Source organism: Urocampus carinirostris, chromosome 6 (genome assembly GCF_059441175.1).
Source record: "Urocampus carinirostris isolate Australia breed hairy pipefish chromosome 6, RoL_Ucar_1.0, whole genome shotgun sequence".
NCBI lineage: Eukaryota > Metazoa > Chordata > Actinopteri > Syngnathiformes > Syngnathidae > Urocampus > Urocampus carinirostris.
Genome location: NC_142354.1, coordinates 29834247 through 29855713, shown reverse-complemented (window position 1 = coordinate 29855713; position 21467 = coordinate 29834247). Strand labels below are relative to the sequence as shown.

Below are 21467 nucleotides of genomic sequence, written 5' to 3'. Positions count from 1 at the left end.
CGTGCATTGCAGCTGATGATTACCGTCATGATCGTCTGTCACCTCTCCAATATTGTGGGTGCACTGCCCATTTTTTTCGTTATTTTTAATTGGCTGCTTGAATGTCAACTTGAGACAGAAATACTTTTTTATCATTATCTTTTTACTATTTTCGCTCAGCATGCTTGATCCAAAAGTAGTATTCTTCATGTGAGGAAATTTGGATTTGAATGTCTGAAAGGGAAAAAAGACAAAAACACACGTGTTGATCGTTTCAATAAAATTAAAGGTCAAGTTAAAGGCTTTTCATGCAGCACACTGCCTCCCCAATCTTGAGAGAAAAAAAATCTGCCATATTGGGAGGGGCAGTGTATGTCCAGGACAGCTATATTATTATTTTGTTATATATACTAAATATAAACCCTAGGCTTAAAATTGCATTTTTTATCAACTTAAAGAGCTGGCTCTCATCATTTATACAATAGTTTTTAAAGTGTCATTTAAATATATTGTGATTTTTTTGACAACGAAGGCCACAGCAGGTATTGTTGGTTCATGAAGCTTGTAGAATAAGCTACTCTACCATGAAATCGTGAATTTTGTGCACAAGACCATCAAAACTCTACATATATATATAATTAAATAATATAATTACATTTATCAAAGGAATATTCAGATGGTAGACCTTATAACATGAAGCGCCTTATAGCCCATAAAATATTTTATCCAATTATTTTCATCGGCAGATATTTTTTTCTCATGTAAAGTATTATGGTCACTACATTTTTGGATTTCTGGTAGTATATTACCGTATCTGTCAGGTATCAAACCCAAGTCGCAGCGGCGAGAGTCAGAATCTTAACCTCTAGATCACCAATGATATACAGTAGATCACATATGAAAAGGCATTCGATCTCATCTCATTATTACACGGTTCATAGTCATGGTACCAGAGACCAATGTTAGAGAATAAAGAAGACAGAAAGTCTTCCTGAAAGATATAAACGCAAAAACAGCACGATGAGGGAAACAACTTTAAGAAAAATAAATCTGACTTTAAAGGACATTAATTAAATACATTTTTGTAAATGATATGTTGGTATTGTGTTCATAGTTTACATTGTCAAAAAATGATTTTAATTATGGCCGTTGATATTCAACATTGTGTGTTGAGCTGAGAAAAAATGAAACAAGGTGTTATAAAGATTTTTTTATTTAAAAAAATGATAAATATGGGTGCGCGTTATAGACGAACGGATACAGTAGTGTTCAAGTAAATTTAAAAGAATAATATATTGAATGTTGAACAACATTTCACATAAAGGTTGCATTAAATCATGAGAATAAACGATTCTTCAGGTTTTTACTGATCCAAACACAAAATGTCCCTTCCCTTTACCTTCTCATCTCCCTCAAGCCTCTTTACTTTGCCCCCTCCTGCGGCAAGCCGGTAATTTTATCTCAGCGGTGGTAAGAAGCTACAAATGACCGCCCGATGCAAAGCGACATTTTCCCAGAACTCTGCAAGAGATGGCTCCTTGTTCCGGCACAGAGTGTTTCTAATTGCTCGGTCGAAGCCAAGCGCCCAGCTGACAAACACGTGTAGATCGATAATTGCTCTTAGGAAGGCTGCAGAATTAAACACCCTCTTGCAGAAAGATGCACTCGCAAACATGGATCCAGATAAGAGACCCACTAGGATACAAAAACACCAGTGGAAAGTACGTCTGATAATGATAAAAAGCAATAATTTATTCTGGCCCTTCAATTCACATTTAAGCCTCTTAACTTAATTCAGTGCCCAAGACCTTTTTCTTTCTTTATTTTGTGTATAATCAGTGAGGCAGATTCCTTAAACATGGACCAAAAATAAGGTTTTTAGAAAAGTATCCACTGAAGAAGTGGCAGTTTACAGTAAACAGACAATGATTCCAGGGTCTTCAATCATCATTAAAACCGTCTGTGTGATGCGTTGGTTGGTTGGTCGGTTGGTCGGTTGTTCGGTTGGTTGGTTGGTTGGTTGGTTTGTTAGTTGGTTGGTTGGTTGGTCTGTTGGTTGGTTGTATCCCTTAACCTCTAGGGTCGTAGGGGCACCAATTCCTGTGGTGTGTCTTGGGCAAGTATAGCCAGGTGGCGCCCGTCTCTCTCCAGGCCAGCATATATGACGCGTACAAGATATACATTTTTAGGACACTAATTAGCTTAAAGTAATCAAAACAAGAAACCAAAGTGACTCAGGATCCCTCTACAAAATTAGTATTGCATTTTACTGAGTCTTCAAGGTTGTATGATAAGACCATTCCTGTGAAAGTACTTTGTTATGAAAGAATACATTCAGCAAGTAAATATTTCACAAAAATATGTGGATAAATATGTTGTACATTTACAATAATGAAGATAAAAAATGCGATTATCAAAGTCATAATGTGATGATTAAATAATAAATATAGCTGGAAAACTCATGTTATGGTGACAACGTACTCAGTGATCTATTTTAATAATCTTACACATTCCATATCAATTATGTTTCAGGGCTTTAATATGTCCTTCTTCTTTTCTGATTACTGTCCAAGATGTTTTGTTGTCTATTTTCTCCCCAGCCATGGTGCATTGCAGATATGTTTTACCAAATTACCAAAATTCTGCACACTTTTACTGTATATTCTGTCCTCACATTGGCCCCGTTGAATTCCCATTAGCTTGTTGTTCCTGTATAAGCCATGACCCAACACACACTCAGCTCCACACACAAACACTCAAAGCCTAGCATTTGTTACTGGTGACTCACAACAAAATATACGCATATAAGCTGCCCCCTTTGTTTGAGTTTTTTTTTTTTATTCGGTAGGGAGAATATCTACATGAGGAAAAATTCAACTTGCTCGTTCTCTGTGCTTTAGAGGCACCATCATAACTGTACTCAGTTGTATTTTGTAGGTGAATATAAACAGCCCTTCATGAACCGCTACTTCTGAACCAAGGGATTTATGTAACAACATAAGTAAATCAAGAGTACATGACATTCCGATCTGTTTTTATTAAGTAATGGAATAAAGAAGTGTCACATCAAGTAGTAATGACAGTCACCAAATCAGATTAATAACACGTTATAGTCCCCGTTACCAAGAAAAATAATGTCTTTGTCCCTTGTGTCCCTTTCTTCTCTATCGGCCCTCCATAAAAATGTACAGTTCATAAAGAATTTATGTGCTCCAAAATTCAAATAACGTAAATGTCATGCCTAGATTTTTCTTTATATGCACTTTTCGTTTTATCATGTATTTATGTTTTCTATCAATAATGTAAAATGTCATGCAAAAAAACTCTTGTGCATTTGGAATTATTTTAATGCATATTGTCAAATGCTGTGCTTAAAAATTGGGATATTCATAAGAAAAATAATGTTTTGTTTCAATGAGACCTTTGCGTTTACGTGAAACCCTTTTTTTTTTTAAATTGGGCACAGTTGTTAACCTAGCCTAGGGGTGAACAAACTACGTCATTTTAATCCGACCCTGCTGCACAAAAAGGAAAAAACAAATGCTACAAATTTTGAAAATGTTGTGGTTTCAGTGCCAGTCTTGTCCACTGTATCCTTTTTATATTACTTTTCTTTATTTCTGAGTGTTTCAAAAGCAATTTGATAAAATAGTCTGTTACTATACATATTTATAAGATGACATATAACATGTAGATATAAATGTCTGTACAGACAGCCCGACAATTTGTTTGTAAGTTGCTTCAGTGCTATATTTTGTATGTTTAAGGTTTGTATAAGTATTATAAGGCCTGTGTGGGTAACCTGTATTGTTTTGTTCTAAATAAAATAAACATTTCATAAAATAATATGCTCTATAAAGAAAAATAAAGTTAAGTGTAACTTTTGGAAGATGCGCTTAAAAAGGTCCTCCTCCGTGGTAAAAAGTGGCCAAAAAAAGTGTCCCGACCATTTTCTCAACCGCATCAACTTTCTTACTCCACTTAGATTTCAAAAGAAACGGCTCGCCTCTTCTTTACACTTTACACCAACCATATTGGATGGATGTACAAGATATCAAACAATAAAAATGTCAAAGTTCTTAGCGTGCTGGCGATAGTATAGGCACAGTATAGACTTCATAAAATTTTTACACACAAACTAGGAAGAGGAAGCGGATTTCTTCTTTGGGGTGGATGCTGGGTGACCTCTCACAGCGCCACCAAACGGTACAGTACTGTCCTGTACTCGGAAAAAGGTGCAGACGATACAAAATCTAACTTACAGCAATATCATGTTTTTCGACATCCCGAAAATGTATTTCGTATCTACCTTTTATCTTAAGTCGACTGGTCATAAGTAGCAGAGTTTCTGTATTACATATTGAGTGCATAATGGAGAGGAATCAGATTAAGACTCAAAATATCAAATCAATAATTTATTTTCTTCTGGTTTCAGCCCCTATGCCAAATCTTTAGACCCAATTTGGCCTGCAACTCATAGAATGTGTCCACCTCTGCCTTATATACTTAAGATATACGTATTTGTTTTTACTTTTTTTAAGATTCATCCCTGTGTAGGTTTAGTTCTTAAAAATTATTTAAGCACTAGTGTAAGTACAAAATAAGTACAGTAACAAAAAACACCGTTTTCAGTGTAAAATGTAAGATGTTTAAAAATAAGGAGCATTTAAGTGGAACCTAAGGCTGAATAAAAGGCTAATGAATTCAAGATGAGACTGAGCCACCTCATTACAAAACAGACTTTGCACTAGTAGGAACAGTTTCCTGCCATTGTGGCCATAAAAAAATGAAACGTTGTGATTTGAAATAAAAGTCAATTTAAAACATTTTGTTTTGCCTCCCCTCCTAATAGCTCCAAGTTTCTGCAAGATTAAAGAATGTCACGGCAATTCTCCTAAGTCTGATTGACTCATGACAGCGGCAAGTTTGTTTCCCTTGCTTTAATATTTCGCCAAAAATTACTGACACCATTAAATGGAGAATCTACTTGGTTTTTCTCTACTTGGATATATATATATATATATATATATATATATATATATATATATATATATATATATATATACGGCACTTTTTTGTTTTTGTTTTTAATGTGGTACCTTAAGTATTTTTTTTTTTAAAAACCTGGTACTTTAACACAGGGTGGTCAAACTCATTTTGGCTCAAGGGCCATATGGTAGAAAAATCATTGTGGGCCAGACTAGTAAATTAATGGCATGGAAAAATGTGACTTACCAGGGGGGCTAGGGGGGTCTATTCAGAGGCTCATACTTAAATTATGTTTCAGGGATGTGAGATTTGATTATAAAACGGTTATTGAGGGGTTTTCTCCTCAATATGTGTTCATCACTAAGATTTAATCTCTTGCAGTCTTTATCAACTGTGTGTTTTATGAATACAAGAAAAACAGCAGTATAATTAATTTCCACAACAGTTAGTTTTAAGTTGCTGTCTGGATTTCCAAAATGTGTTACTCTCTTCTGCCATTTTCCTGGATTAAAGTCATGCTAGCAGCCTCGGTCAGCTCATTCCTTAAGTACAAGCATTTTTAAGACGTGCTCGAGTTAACTCGTTTATTTTATCCTCATCTTGATTTTTGAGGTTTGGGTTTGCGTTTTTCTTATTTTTCGACATTTTCATGCTACACTAACAAAGAAAAAACACAGGGACTAGCATGAAAACACTCTCTACCCCCCTCCTCAGGTTCCTTCTTTCCAATTTGTGTCGCGTCCGGGAGCAGCGTTGCTAGAAGTAAGAACAAAGCAGATGCAGTGAAAAAAAAGGCTTTTTGAACTAAGTTACACATCTTTAACACATACTAATACATACACTAAGATATTTAACCATCAACTTTTTAACTTTTTTAAGGACACACATTTTCAAACTCAGTGAAAGCTACGCAATCTGGCAAGTGACAGAAATAGCAAATAAACACGAATTTAAATGATTGACTAATTATTTTAAGGTCTTTCTCCTTTTTATTTATCCATTCATCCATTTTCATCCAAACTTGACTCATATTTTTGTATTTTGTATTTTATTTTTCTATCAAAGTGTTTACCTGAATAAGGGAACGTGGCTGTTAGATTCTATAGCTCCTATAGAAAGGATCTATAGCTTCTTTAAAGTTCTGCTAAGATACCCGTACTGCCTTGAACAACGTGACAGTGACATTAATTAGGGGATGGGTTTTCTCTATGTTATCTGGTTGATAAATAGTGGTCAGCAAATTCAACTACAGTGGGTGCTTTGCAACTTGGGCCTGGCTTTGGCGACATTCAGTGGACATATTTAAAATGGCAGGTCACTGTGTAACGTGAATCAGCTAATTTATCTCTTGGGTTTCTCTCGCAGGCACATACAATGTTGTGGTAGGCCATGGATTTATCATACGTGCTTTAAGACGCTGTCTTGTATCTCGGCAGGCTCATCGGTGATGCAAGTGACAGCTAGCGACGCCGACGACTCCACCACTGCTAACGGCATGGTCCGCTACCGCATTCTATCGCAGACGCCGCACAGTCCTATCCCAAATATGTTCACTATCAACAGCGAGACCGGAGATATCGTCACCGTGGCGGCTGGTCTGGACAGAGAGGTATGTTATTTTGTGTGTATGCTTATATACAGAGTTCATACAGGTGCTTGAAAATACTTGAAATTAATTTTGGGGTTTTCAGGGACTGAACAGTGCTTACATTTGGATGAAAGGGTTGTGAATCCTTGAAATTGTTGTTTCTCAACAAGTCTTCTTAAAAATGACGGCAACACTGATATCTGGTGGCTTTGTGCTTTGCCATTGCATTTATTTTTTCTCTTGTGATCTAATCCAACTGGTATTGGTTTGTATGGCGTTGTCCTATAAAGTGGCATCGCCCCCTATGGGTCACGCCCAAGAGGATAGGTGCCTCCTACACCTAAACTGGGAACTATGATATGGCAAGACAAGTTTATTTGTACAGCACAATTCATACACAAAGCAATTCAAAGTGCTTTACAGAAATGGCAAAGAGACAGGTTAAAAACACACAATTACAGTTAAAACATAGAAGAAAAGACATTGAAAATGTAAAATGTGGTTTTTAAAATGCATTAAAACCACAGATAAAACGTAATAAAATCAAGGAATTTAAATATAATAAAAGTGAAGAGTGCAGATAGAACCCTTTCAGTTGTATGCACAAGTGAACAGAGCCTGGACTTAAACACTGTCAGAGTAGACGCCTGTCTGACGTCATCAGGAATACTATTCCAGAGTTTAGCTGCATGGAACTGAAACGCAGCTTCACCCTGTTTAGTCCTGGCTCTGGGCACCAGCAGAAGGCCTGTCCCTGAGGTTCTCAGGGTCAGAGATGGTTCATATGGGACCAGCATGTCACAAATGTACTTTGGTGATAGATCATGAAGATACACCAGCAGAGCTGTTTTAAAGTCTATTCTCTGAGCGACAGGAAGCCAGTGCAGAGACCTGAGCACAGGACTAATATGTGCATTAGTGCAAATAACACAGTTTAATTATGGACATTATGGGTCATGCAAAAAATCAAAGTAGCATTTTCTAGTGGTAAAATGTATTGTGAAGAACTTCCCGCTACTGAAAATGTTAGCTACATTTTACTGTCATTTTCACCCAATGCTTAAATGGGTGGGGATTTGTCTCAAAACCAATTCAGCATCTTAAAACCATATATCCTAATAAATGCACACCCAAGATTAAAAATTGCATAATTAAATCGCAGATTTTGATGCTAATGGGGATATTGAAAGAAAAATGTTTAAAAAGTCCTTTAAAAGTGTTTGATGTCAGCCATGGAAAACGTGTATGAACCTTGCGTCTGATCTTTGAATGCACCACAATTCCAGTGCAGTGCTTGTCAGAATAAAGACATTATTTTATTTTCAGATGAAAGATTTCTCAGAGAAATTTGCCAGACTTCCCAATTTGCTTCTGTTATAGAAAAAAAATCTTAGCCAGTATATAGGCTATGCCGAAAAATGGTTATTTTACCCGTTGTGTACAAAAAAATCATTTTTCTTACACTTAAGGGCAGAGTGATAAAAATCAATATTACAAACTAGTGTTGCAGAGGTCTTTCGAATGTCCCTTTCCTTGTATAGATATTTTTTCACCTGCAGTTGGTTTATTTTTCCTATTTGCTTTGGCCATCCTTAGAATACCGTAGCACAAGTTGTCCTACTTCTACCTCGCTCTCCTAATGAGGGAGGCCACGAAGGGTTCAGAAATGCTGGTGCATCGTAAGTTGTTGAGGGTAGCAGCATTTCTCCTGCCACTCACAAGAAAACTCAGACGGCACGGGAGCGTTGAGCTCTGTGTTGCCGTTGTAATGACCTTAATTTTATCTCGTAACTTCCTTGGTTGATTTTTACAGCGTGCATAAAAGCACTATTGATTGTATCTCATAATGTTTATATTCTGAGAAGTCCCACTAGTCCCTCCAGGCTTTAAAGCCAGTGAGCCAGCACTTTGGAAGTAAAAGCTGGAAATGACAATAAAGAGTAAGAGTAAGTTTGGGTTAAAATCAGGTTGGTTAAAATCAAATTTGTCAGCTATAAGGATGAATGTACATTGTTGTTGTTAAAGAAAAATAAACTGACTTTTGAGTCCTGGTTAACTTGTGTCGCCTTGCATCCCAAAAGCTATCATTGGCTCTAAAGCTAGCATAATCAATTTCTACTCCAAAAATTAGCTTGGCTCTTACTAAAGGGTTTGTACAAGTGCTTTGAATTCTTGAAAATACTTGAAATATAATTTGTAAAGTTTGGAAAGTGCTTAAATAATGGGTGTAAGTTTTTTTAATTGTTGCCATGTTTCAAAACAAGTGTGATTAAAAATGTCTCTGACACTGCTCTTTGGTGGCTTCACTTTGCTTTGCATTTCCCTCGTGATTAGTGGCGCAGGCCAGAACGCAGGCTTAAAGTGTCATTCATTAAGATGGGCCGGCGGGGCTTCTCTCTCTACGTTTTTATTTGATTTTTCCCCCTTCGTGGAGGATCTGCACTTACCTTTATTCAAGTATTTTTTAGCAATTATAAGAAAATGCTTACCAATTTAACTCCAAATCACTAGTTCTCGATACATTTTCATCCTCGTGTTGGGGTAAAAGACGCGCGGCTTCCTCCTTCTACCTCCCTCACTCAGACATCATTTCCGCTTCTTGCCAATGGCTTACAAGCTTCAAAAACCTTTCTGCTTTTTGTCCAAATATTTTACGATTTGCAGCTTGTAATCTGCTGAACCTTTTTTTTTTGGCAGCCAAATAAGGCTTTGGGTTTATTTCAGGCTCGGTTATCAAATCAAGTTCACCCAAAGGTATACGGCGGGTTCAGGTTTAGACAGCTCGGATCGGATCAGGCTGATTTTTTTAGGTCCGATCTTACCTCTACTCACGATTAATGGCAGCTGGTATTACTTTGTATGTATGTCCTATTAAGCGTTATTGCCACCCAACTGGTTGCTACACCTTAACAAGGCAATATGAATTTGGTATTAGTGCAAGGATTACGTATAAATTATGGACATTTATGGGCCCATGCAAAAAAAGAAGGTAGCGTTTCCCAGTGGTAAATACTAATGGGAAGAACTTCCTGTAACTTAAAATGTAAGCTTTATATCACCGTCATTTTGCGTGACACTTATACTGGGAGAAATTTGACCATGAAAAGACCCAGCACGAAGCTTCCTGGCTGCAAGGAGCGTTCCCTGCTGCGAGGAGAGTCCCAGGCTGGAAGGAGAGTACCAAGTTGCGAAAAGAGTTCCTGCCCCGGCTGTGAGAAGAGACCCCGAGCGCTTATGATCCCTGCCCTGGCTATGAGGAGGGCCTTAGCCACTTCGGCTTCATGCGACGGCAGCGAAGAGAGTCCCCAGGCACTTGGGCTCCCTTCCCTGGCTGCCTGGAGAATCTTCGGCTGCAAGGAAAATCTCCGTCTGGGAGGGAAGTCCCCGGCTGCAAGGACCGCCCCCTCTTTGGCTTCCTGCCCCAGCTGCGAGGAGAGACCCTGGCCGTTCCCTGTTCTGGCAAGGACCTTCAGTTGTCCTGTTTTTGCACTCTTCGCAATTTTCTTTTTGGGATGTTTTGTATCAGGCCCTTGAAGGGCAGGCTATGTCACGCTCTGACACTCCTTTGTCCACTAGAAGGAGCAGTTTGTAATTGAGATAGGTGTTTCCAATCAACCCATATCTGTCCCTAATTAGCCGGGCCTTTCATAAGGACATGATGGACAGCCCTCATTTTCGGGCTATTTTCGTTTTCCACATGCATTTTCCACAATCAATACCATCACCTCTTTGGGTTGGGTGTTTTACTGTTTCAGACAGTTTTATTGTTGTTTTTTTACCATTTGTTTGTCACCTTCTTGAGGATTTTTTAATTAGATACCATCGTTTTTTAGCTCTTTGCTATGTTTCCAGCAGTTGCGTCCACTGCAAACTCATAAGAGATATCTTCCTGTCATAATAATTCCACCCAAGCTGTTATGCACCTGCGAGTTTACCCACCTGCGGTTGAACTTGTTAACTCAAAAACGGCTCCACACGGAAGTGTGTGCGCACATTTTTTTTTTTACACTTCGAAGCGTCGATAGATCGAAAATCTCGTTTAATCAATGCAGTGGAAAAACAGCCATCCCTCACACGTTTTTGTTACAGCAATAAAAACGGCATCAACACCTTATAACTTTTGCTCTTTGCTTCCTCTCAAGGTTCGGCTCATCCACCAGCGTGATGTTTAATTAGAATATTCATGCGCTAATTAACAGGTGAAGCCGTTAGGCTTATATGGAGGAGTAAGGGGTTACACGGGGTTTAGCCTAGTTAGCGCTTCCCCCGACGTTACTGAACGCCAATTATTGTTATGAGCTTTCTCCAGACGCTCCCCGGTGAAATCTCGAGCTGCTTTCGGCAGGCGCATACAAAGAAATTCCACTTGCTTCGTGTTTACCGCACAGGCATGCTTATATGGAAATCTCTCAAAAAAAGCGATATTGGAATATGAAAATAAGTGGTTTCCCAACTTTTGGGGTATTTTTTTTCTCAAGTCTATCAATAAGGCGTCGGGCTGCGAAGTATTGAGAAGAATACAGGTGCTTGTAATGCTTCAAAATGCTTTTAAAGGATTGAAAGGTCCTTGAATTTAGAGTGAAATGCTTTTAAATGCTTGAAATTGTTGCCATTTTTCCTCAAAAAGTCTGCTTAAAAGTGACGCCAACACTACTCTCTGTTGGCTTCTCCTTCTTCTTCGCTCGTGTTTAACGGCCTCTGGCATTAGTTTGTATGGCACTGCCAGATGAAACATCATCACCGTCTAGCAAACAGTACAGTACTTTACTTTTGGGAACTCATTAGCTCATGGTCTCAATGCATTGTATTGTACTTTGGAGTTTTCAACGTCCAAGGGAAGAAATTAAAGCTTCAATTAAACGTCCACTGTGGTCATGGTACTTCTTTGGTGGTTTAGCTCGGTGTCTTATCAATGACACTACAGCCGGGGTCTCGAACCTACAGCCCAGGGGCCAGTTGCAGACTGCAGGATGATAGTTTGAAATATATAAAATAAAATTTGTGAAAAATTTTAAGGGACAGTCTGTATTATTACACGCCTCCTAGTGTTAAATAAGTTCAGTAAAAAACAGTATTGATTTAAAAAATGAACCAAAATACATGAACTATATTTACAGTATGTTTGAATAATCGTTCGTGGAGAAATTTGTACTCAATTTACAAAAGATGAGGCTCACCTAGAGGGAGCTGACATCATTACAAGAACCTTTTTTCTTCCTGTGTTTCATTTTTCTTTTTTTTTCTTGAATGTTTTCTCTTTTTTTCCATTTTATCGTCTCTTTTACATTTCTTTTGGTTTTTCTCTCTTTATTCCTTTTACTTTTTTCTTGCATTTATCTTGTTTCTGCTTTTTTTCTTTTTTCTTTTGTCCTTTTCTCTGTTTATTTCTTTTGTCTTCTTTCTTTTTTTCATTTTTTTTTTGCCTATTTCCATTTTCTTTGATTATTTTTTACTGTTTTTTTTTATTTTATATTTCAATTTCTTTTGTTAGACACTTTTTTGTTGAAGAAAATAAAAATAGTCACTTTGAGTTTTTGTTGCTTGTCTTCGTCGTTTATACCACTTGTTTGTTGTTGAGCTACACAATAAAGCGACATCTATTGCTCAAATAATATACACTGTCCTTTTAATGTAAGTGCAGCCTACATTCGTTACGTACTCACATGTTACTGATTGATTTTCATATAATTACTATACATCTTTTTATTTTTATATCTTATTTTGTGTTACATTTAGATTTTTTTATTTTTTTTATCAGAACCTTCTTGTGGAAAATCGACCAGACCCTAGCTTCTGCGGCCTCTCTACAATTGAGTTTGAGACCCCTGTGTTATGCCTTGCTTCCAGACGCATTTTTAGCAACAGAAAAATGTCAGCCGGAGGAAAACCCTGTGCGCTTTACATTGGAGTGACCAAATCGATCACTCCTGACGCCACCCGTCTAGGCAGCTATCGTTTAGGTCAAGCTAATGAGTTAGCGAACACCCAATATGCTTGACGTGATGCGATGTGAGATGTAATTAAATTCAATCTGCTTTTCCAAAGCTTTCACTGACGGTTTGTACTGTTTTGATCAATTTAGGTTACGGAGTCTGCTCCATTTTTGTTGTTTAATGATGAAGGCGAGACCAAACGCTGTCTAAGTTTAACAAGGTGTCCTTGTCACTTTGCTTCAGTTTCTATCTCACTTTTCTTGTTTGTTTGTTTTTTTACGATTTTTAAAAGATTCCGCCTTGTGTTTTGTCATGTTCTCGTTGAATAGATCATCTGCGACGGTCACGCTTATTAACGTGATTAACGGGATTTTGTGCCGTCTGTTATGTTTTTTAATTGTATCCAGCTTTGTTGATGTGTGACTATGTTTTTAATGCAATATGTGATTAAAGCTGTTAAGATCCTTTTTGGGTGGAGGAAGGGGTTTTGTTTTGATTTTCACAGATAATGGATTTAGTTAATGATTGGGGCTGGTGCTGGCGTTTATTACAGTGGTGTCAAACGGACATACGGCAAGAAAACCATTCTTACACAGGGGCCGTACGGGTAAATTCATGGCATAATAAATGTGCCTGGGGGGTTGGGGCTCTTTAAGAGGCTCACAATTTAAGTATGATTCAGGGATGTACGATTTGATTGAAAAATTACTATTGAGTTGTATTTTTCCTCAATATTGTTTTTTCTACACTAATATTTATTCTTTTGTCATGCATTTGTGAATAAAAACGCACACTGTACAGTTAAATCCATTTCCACTACGGTTTATTTAACTTGGGAAACTCTTGCAGACTGAAAATTGACAAAAATAGCAAACACACACGAGTTTTTCAAGTCAACAATTCCTACTACTTTTTCTTATATTTTATTAGGAAAATGTTTACCTGAATATGGGAACTTTGCTGTTAGATTCCATGTCCATCATACAAATGGGCTAAAGCTTCTCTAAACTTCTGTAAAGATACCCGGGTGCTGTTTTTTATTACTTTGTATATTTGTATTGCCTTAAACATTGCGTCCGTGTCTTTCATTTTAAATAAAACACATGGGACTTGTAGTACAGACATGAATAATAAACACCCGCTTGCTTACTTAGAGAATATCTAATATTTACCAGTTAATTTCCACATGAAAATTTCATTTAATTTTCTGCCGCCATGGCAAAAATGCTAAAATTGAGCCATAGCCGTTGCAACAGTTGTATCCATCCATGCAGTGTGTAAGTCTATGGTTTTGCGTACGAGCACATCTTGTAAACACATTGGACACGGCGTTGGAGCTCACTTTTGGAGTAAAACAAGGAAGCAAGCATAGTCCTTAGTTTTTTCAATGTTATTTGGTTAAGTAGCCAGCAAATACATCTACAATTGTCGCTTTGCAAGTAGTGCCTGGTTTTAGAGACATCCAGTGGAGACGTTTAAAACTGCAAGACATTGTTTAATGTGATGAAGCTCATTTTTCTGTTATGCTTCTCAAAATTGTCTCACGGGCCACATAAAATGATGTGGCGGGTATGACACATGTGGTATATTATTTCGGTTATATATTAATATTTTTGAAACTATTTTTTGGTTTAAAATAACAGTGACAATAACTTATTTTTTCAGTTATTTGTGACTCCGTTATTTCTATAATAAGAAAAACTGACTAATTATTTTATGATCCTTGCACAGCAATTATGTGTACAAACATGGTGGAGCTCTTATGATCACGTAATAATTATGAAAAATAAGGATGTCAAATAAAACTTACTTACTCTTCATCCCCATTTGAATAGTCATTAATTCCATACGGTGACACCACTGGTACCGTAAAGATGTCCTCAACAAAAAAGACTGATCGTTTGAAAGAAATCCCCAGCATTTTATTTTTTCTTAAAACTGCCTAGAGTTCAGATATGTCCATTCCTGACTGTAATGTGGCCATTAGAGGGCACCCGATGCTAGTATCAGCCACTGAAAACCACCAACACCTTAAATAAAGTTCATTTCAGTCGAGCCGTTCCACGATTGGAAATTGATATAATATTTAATATAATATTTTTAGTGGTTGACTTAGCCTATTTCAACCTCTAATAACTATAACCTGGTAATGATAATAGTAATACTGCACAAATTAGTACTGAAAAAGTAGCATTCAACCTCAAAAAGGTTGGCGAACCCTGACTTAGACCCAGTGTATTGTTACAGGGGCATTGTGTATTGTTTGGTTTCTCCTAGTGGTAAAAAAAGATTTGAGATTGTCTTTATTGTCATTAAAATAAATTGCCATTGAAATTGTCCTCATCCAATAAATAAACACAATATGGACTTGAATAATAAGCAAAGATAAACGAACTATCAAATTAATGTCATTTTTAAAAAAATACTCATAAGTTTAAAAAACTTTATTTAATTTCCATTGCATGTGGATGACCTCATAGTGGCTGACGTGAACATCCGCCATCTTGCTGCTAAAGGTACCTCATGAATCCCAAAACAATGTGAAAGGCTAGGCAAAAATTAAAAAACTAGAAAAAAAGTAAAAGAAAAATTGTTTATGTTGTGCACTCATTTTTTTGGTTGCACGGCACAATACAGAAGCTCCTAGTGGTAGAAGATTACACTGTGTCCCTTTAATAAATATTATCCCCATTACAGTAATCCTTTTCTGTATCCCAAATTACTTACCGCGGTTTTGGTACTGCAACGATTTCCACCGTACATTTTGTTCTGTTTTCTGATTGGATGAACAGAAGAAGAGGCTTTCTAGCGCCAAAAAATTGGACTCTCTACCTGATAAACTTGCTCTGGAGCCGCATGCAGGTCTTTGGCGCTGCCTATTGGCTCCGTGGTGCTTTTTCAAAAAGTTTTGAAATATATGGTTTCAGTAGTGTGGAATATAAATGCCGTTTTCCATGATGGCCACATGGTAGCGTCAAAGTGTGGCCTTAATCCATGTAGCAGTGCATTAAAACAAAAAGATTAATTTTTATTTGTAGAAATAAAAAAAACATTTATAATGTGTAGTACGCTATTTTTATTTGCTGAGCCTGTAAATTAGGTTATGTCTTAAGTTACATAAAAATAATTCAAGAATTAAGGAAAGATTTTTACTTATTGGGTTTTGATTATAGCGGGACGTTGTTAGAACTAATCACTGCGAAAAACGAGATATTACTGTACAGTGTACACACAAAGAAAATATATCCGTACATATGATGGAAAATGCACTTAAGCAGAAAACTGAACTGTGGAAAACTCTCACGAGGTCTAAAAATCCATTTTATCTGGTGGCGAGAAATGGTCGCCGGACTCTAATGGACCTGCTCAGTGTTTCTACAGGACTCATTAACGATCCTCTCATAGCTTGTTTGGCCCCTTGTGGGCCCCGGAGAGCACTTGGTGTTGCACGTGCGGATGCGAGCGTTTCCCCACCTGTTCCATCACGACGCGCCATTAGGCGATATGCATGCATGCACTCCAAAAGGCCCTAACACCCGACGAGGCTCGGATGAGGGATAAAAAGCCTGCAGGTGCGAGGAAGAATCCTATTTGATTGTATAAGAATGCCCCCTGCTGGCTGGCCTTGTAACAACAGTTCATCTAGCACAAGGGGTGTGTCAAAGTCAAGTGGATGGAGTGTCAAAAAAAAATGGCTACGCGCCGAGTGCCAGACTAATAGATTGTTAATTTTATTAATTTTTTTAAATTACCCAATTAGTTTTGTGAAACTAATTAGATTTAGGGTTGGGGTTAGGGTTCAGGGTTAGGCTTTAGAGGTCAGAGCAGGGGTCTCCAACCTTTTCCAAGCAGACAGGTAATTTTTGTTTCTAGTCAGAACTCACTTTGATATGCATTTGTAAAAAAAAACTGAGCATGTTAGGACTTACAAACAAACTCACCTGGTCCGTGAACACTGCATCACTGGTTAAGAGGGCACAGCAGCGCCTGTACTTCCTGCGGAGGATGAGGAGAGCCCACCTGCCCCCACCCTCCCTCATTACATTCTACAGGGGCACCATAGAGAGTATCCTGACCAGCTGTATCTCTGTGTGGTGTGGAGGCTGCAGCGCTACCGACTGGGGTAGTGTGAGGAGGATAACGAGGACAGCAGAGAAAATAATCGGGACTACACTTCCCTCCATTCAGGACATTGGCCAGAAGCACTGCCTATCCCATGCTAAAAACATTACCGGGGACCCCTCTCACCCCCATCATGGACTGTTCACTCTGCTAGCCTCTGGGAAGAGGTACTGCAGTGTGCGGTGCAGGACCACCAGGCTCCGCAATAGTCTAGTCCCCCTGGCCATTAGACTGTTAAATGGTCAATCTAACATATAGTTAACTTAAATCTAAACGGCTGCTAATCTGACTTTTTGCACTACTGGCAGTTTTTTTTATAGCTTGCCACTCCTTGCACATTGCTCTCTGCACTATTGTAATTACAGCGTTATTGTTACAGTGTTAATGTTACTGTGTACCTGACTTGTTAACCTGACTGCCCATTTTGCACATCTGGTTAGCTACTCTTCTTGCACTATCGGCACTATGGTAAAATACTATACGTAGCCAAAATACAATACAACATTATTTATATCTGTACATTCAAGGAAACTGTGGGGGTCAGATGCATCGACATTTCGTTCTGTATACACGTGTACTAGAATGACAATAAAGTAGATCTGAATCTGAATCTGAATCTGAATCTGAACTATGAAGTTACCAAACCAGGTTAATTATTAAAAGTAGGGTTAAGTAGACTCAATCAAGCGCTAAAAGATAATTTACAAGAAAATCACAATGACCCAACTATCCTTAGGGAGCACCCTGGTGCCCGTGTGCATCACGATGGCTACCCCTAGGTTATAGTTTTACGGAATTTAGAGATGGGGTTAGATATAGTGTTGGAGTTATCTGGTTTGAGTGTTAAGGATTAGGGCCAGGGTCAGCAACGTATGGCTCATGACCCAGATAAGGCTCTTTTCCCGAGTAAACCTGGATCTGAGATAGAATACAGCCCATGTAAATGTTCCTGTTGTCGTACCAATTTTGCAATGTGCAGTTTACTTGAATACATGCAAAGCAACAGCTAGATCATAATAGATTTGGTATTTATAGTATATATAGCACATGGTCTTAAATACAGTTTACTGTCTGGGTGTTACACAAACAAATTTTGTTTTGGCTAAGTAATCCTTTATACATAATTTTACTAACCAAAGTATGTTCACTGTTGAGACACTTGATGATGAAAACCCACAGAAGAAACTGTAAATGTTCAAAAGTACCAGCAAAACACTCGGAAAATTTGATTAGGTGAGTGGTAGGGATGGGCCAAGCTATGCACAAATTGCGCATGCACTCCCTTCTCTCTTTCACCCAGCGCCGTATGCGCCAAAAATAAATACGTTGGTATCCTTGAATAGAATTGTTTTTATTGTCATTAATATAAAAGCTGTGAAACATTGTATGTAATGAGATTAGACATGGCACTCCAAGGTCACCGTAAATAGGGCTTTGAAGAGAATAAAGATAAAAGACTGTCAGGGTTAGTATGGAAAATAAATAATTACAACGTAGTGCTCGGAAAACTGGACTGAGTTTTGATACAAATGCAATGAAAAAGAAAATTGCGTCATAACAACAGTGCAATGAAGAGAAGTGCAATAACATTCAGCAGCAGAAATTTAAAAAAAAGACAATATAATTTTATAAGGGGTATATTTTCAGTTTCGTGCAATAATATGTATTTTCACAGTTTCTTTTAGTAAAAACAAAGAAAGAAAAACACCCAAAATAAGTGGCAAGATATGTTTTCACAGTTCTGTACGCTCATTTAGGGTGGTGATGGCCCTGGGGAAGAAGCTGTCAATGAGTCTTTTTGTCCTTTTTTGAGGGATCTGTGCAATGTGTCTACCAGAGGGCTACAGGTTCAAGAAGTGGTCAAAATGACTCTTTGATTAATTGCGGGAAGGGGATACATTTTAAGTGGTATATTGATGTTGCTATAGGAGACAGGCTCTGGCTTTGTTATTCTTTCATAAATGTTATTAATTCATCAAATGTCATACTGTGAAATAACATACGAAGTAGCTTTTGTCTGAAGAGCGGTATTGGTGCTTGTTTTTGTTATGAAATATATGCTTAGGCTTTCCAGAGAAAAATATATATTTTTTTAAATGAAGTAAAATATTCTACTTCCATGACTCTTTGAGGACTAAGGCTTCCTGAGCCCAGAGTTAGGGTGTTATGGTTGAAAGATTAGAGATAAGATAAGGGTTTTGTTTCTCTTATGGCTCTGTCAATAATTTTGAATTTTCACAATATATATATATATATATATATATATATATATATATATATATATATATATATATATATATATATATATATATATATATATATATATATATATATATATATATATATATGGCAGTCCTTGACATTAGCAAAGCTCATAATGAAAAAGAGAAAAACGTCAGGGTGAATGAAGCAGTAATAGAGATTGTCAATGAGATGGACTGCACATGTTCAACGAAGCTGTTTGTGATGCTTTCACTGACCCGTCCTTGACGTCCGTTGCGTTCAAGTCCTTCCCTGCACTCCGACTCCTGGGATGACTGCTTGATTGGACTTGCAAAGAAGACACTTAGCATCTGTGTACACAAATGTAGCAGTGAATGCCGCAATGTTTGAATAATGCATACTACATTCTGATAAACTCTGCACTGGGACATGAACTTAATGAGAAAAAAGCAGTTGGACATATTGACACATTATCTGTTAACGTTTTTTTATTATTATTGAAACACTAGCTGGTTATCAAGTTAGCTAACCATCTAGGTTATGACTAGAATTTTCAAATCTGCACATCAAATTTTCATTGCACTACTTGCAGTCTTATAGAACATCGCCACCTTTATACCTACCTCTTCTTCTTCTTCTGTGCCGTTGCACTCTGCTGTATTTTATAGTAAACATACCTGACTCATATTGCGCATTTATTTCCGAAGCTCAATTTTGCACTACTGTACAGTACTGTACTCATATAGCTATGATTAATTATCTACTATCAGATATCCATATATTTTGTACATTATGTGATCCTACTTCTGGCTTTTCCATGCTACACAAGCGTTTTTCCACTGTTGTGCAGTATCAATATTTCATAATACTCCAACTCATTAATACATATTCATATTTCATGAAAACTGTGGGTCCAATGTATAGACATTATCATTCTGTGTACATGTGTAATAAATACAATAATGTGTACCTACCTCCTACTTACCAAACAACCTATTTACCTACCTTGCAACCTATCGATCTAGCTTAGAATTTACCTTTAAGGCAGATGTCTCCAACCTTTTGCTAGCCGAGAGCTACTTTATGTGACGAATTCACGCAAAGGCTCAATATGGATTCGTAAAATAAAAGCTTATCATGTAACTACTATAAGGTTACTCTGTTATTGCTAGGTTGATTATTGGAACTACGGTTGAATTGACTCGGTCAACCTATTAATAATAATTTTACTAGAAAATCACTATGACCCAGCACTAGTAAGCCATTTTTAGAACAGGTCTGTGGGTACCTCAGCTTTTTATAGGGGTACCGTGTTACCCGCGTCACCATGTTGGAAACCCCTGCTCTAAGGCTAGCAAGGTTCTAGCTATGTAATTAATTAGCTATCTTAGCTAGCTACCTTTGAAATCGCTTCCTGGGTAAATATCTATCTTAGTAATGTACAGTATCTTTAAAATCTCAGCTTTCCAGCCAGCCCAAACTTGCTGGCTTCCTTTGAAATCTTGGAAACCAGGATATTGTGGGTTTCTTTTTGGTAGACATTTTATTTTTATTTTCTTCTCTCTTTGTTTTCAGAAAGATGTAATCAATTCAGAGCACACGATTGCAAAACTGTGAAAATGAAAACAGGAAAAATGCTGATAGACAAATCGAAGCTTATCGTAGCCTTGCCCCCTTAACAGTATTGACACTTTCCACAACTTGAACATTATATAAATAGATTTTACTGATTAAAAAAAGAGCAAATACAAATCTCATTGAATCACTATTAGTGTAAAGTAAACCTCTCCTTGATTTAGTCACAAAACATTTATGAAAATACATTGACAATTAAAGGGTGTTCAATTTGATATTTTATTCTACTTCTTTAAAAAAAACATAAAGCTTTGAGAGGGTTTCATTGAAAGTCGGGTATACGTGTATAAGTTGCAATTTCCCAATGATAACATATCTTTAAAATCTATCTATCTATAGCTAGGGTAGCTAATTTGTCGGATAGCTAGGCATCTGAGATTTAAAATGAGCTAACCTAGCTACCTGGATATATAACTGTATCAGCAAACTAGCTTTCCAATCTGAGCGATGTAGCTAGCTGATGAGTTAGCCAACCTACTGTAGGAAGCTGGAAATATTAGATGCCTGGGTAGTCGGGTAGCCTGGTGAAAATCTCAGTTATGCTGTTATTTTAGCTAGCGAACCTTTAAACTATTTCAAAGATGTGCTCATGCTGGTCCCAGTTTTTTAATGCTTCACTGTTCATTTTGTTTCCGCAGAAAGTTTCCCAGTACACAATAATCGTCCAGGCCACTGACATGGAGGGAAACCTAAACTTTGGCTTGTCCAACACAGCCACGGCATTGATCTCTATCACGGACATCAACGACAATCCCCCGGAACTGACAGTTAGGACGGTGAGTCTAAAACTTGTCATTTCATTATTTATTTGTTTGCAGTTTTTGACAATGAAAATAATTCAATGTCATTCTGTAAAGTATTCTCTCAGTCTACGAGGTAAATCTGTTCTATAACGACCCATATCAAGTGATTTTTTTTTAACATAGTAAGAACCATAGTTTAAAGTTTTAGTGATGGAGATAGCCTACTTGTCAACTTTGCGCGTTCCCCGTACTTTA

General features: G+C 37.4%; 1 protein-coding gene across 2 annotated transcripts in view; it reads left to right on the top strand.

The window, feature by feature from the left end:
- cdh4 (cadherin 4, type 1, R-cadherin (retinal)) overlaps nucleotides 1-21467 on the top strand; it is a 323086-nt gene that overhangs the window by 264523 nt on the left and 37096 nt on the right. For both annotated transcript variants that reach the window (XM_088338690.1, XM_088338689.1), the window contains exons 7-8: nucleotides 6405-6577; nucleotides 21108-21245. In XM_088338690.1, the coding sequence (XP_088194816.1) occupies nucleotides 6405-6577; nucleotides 21108-21245 (311 nt within the window). The remainder of the gene's footprint in view (nucleotides 1-6404; nucleotides 6578-21107; nucleotides 21246-21467) is intronic.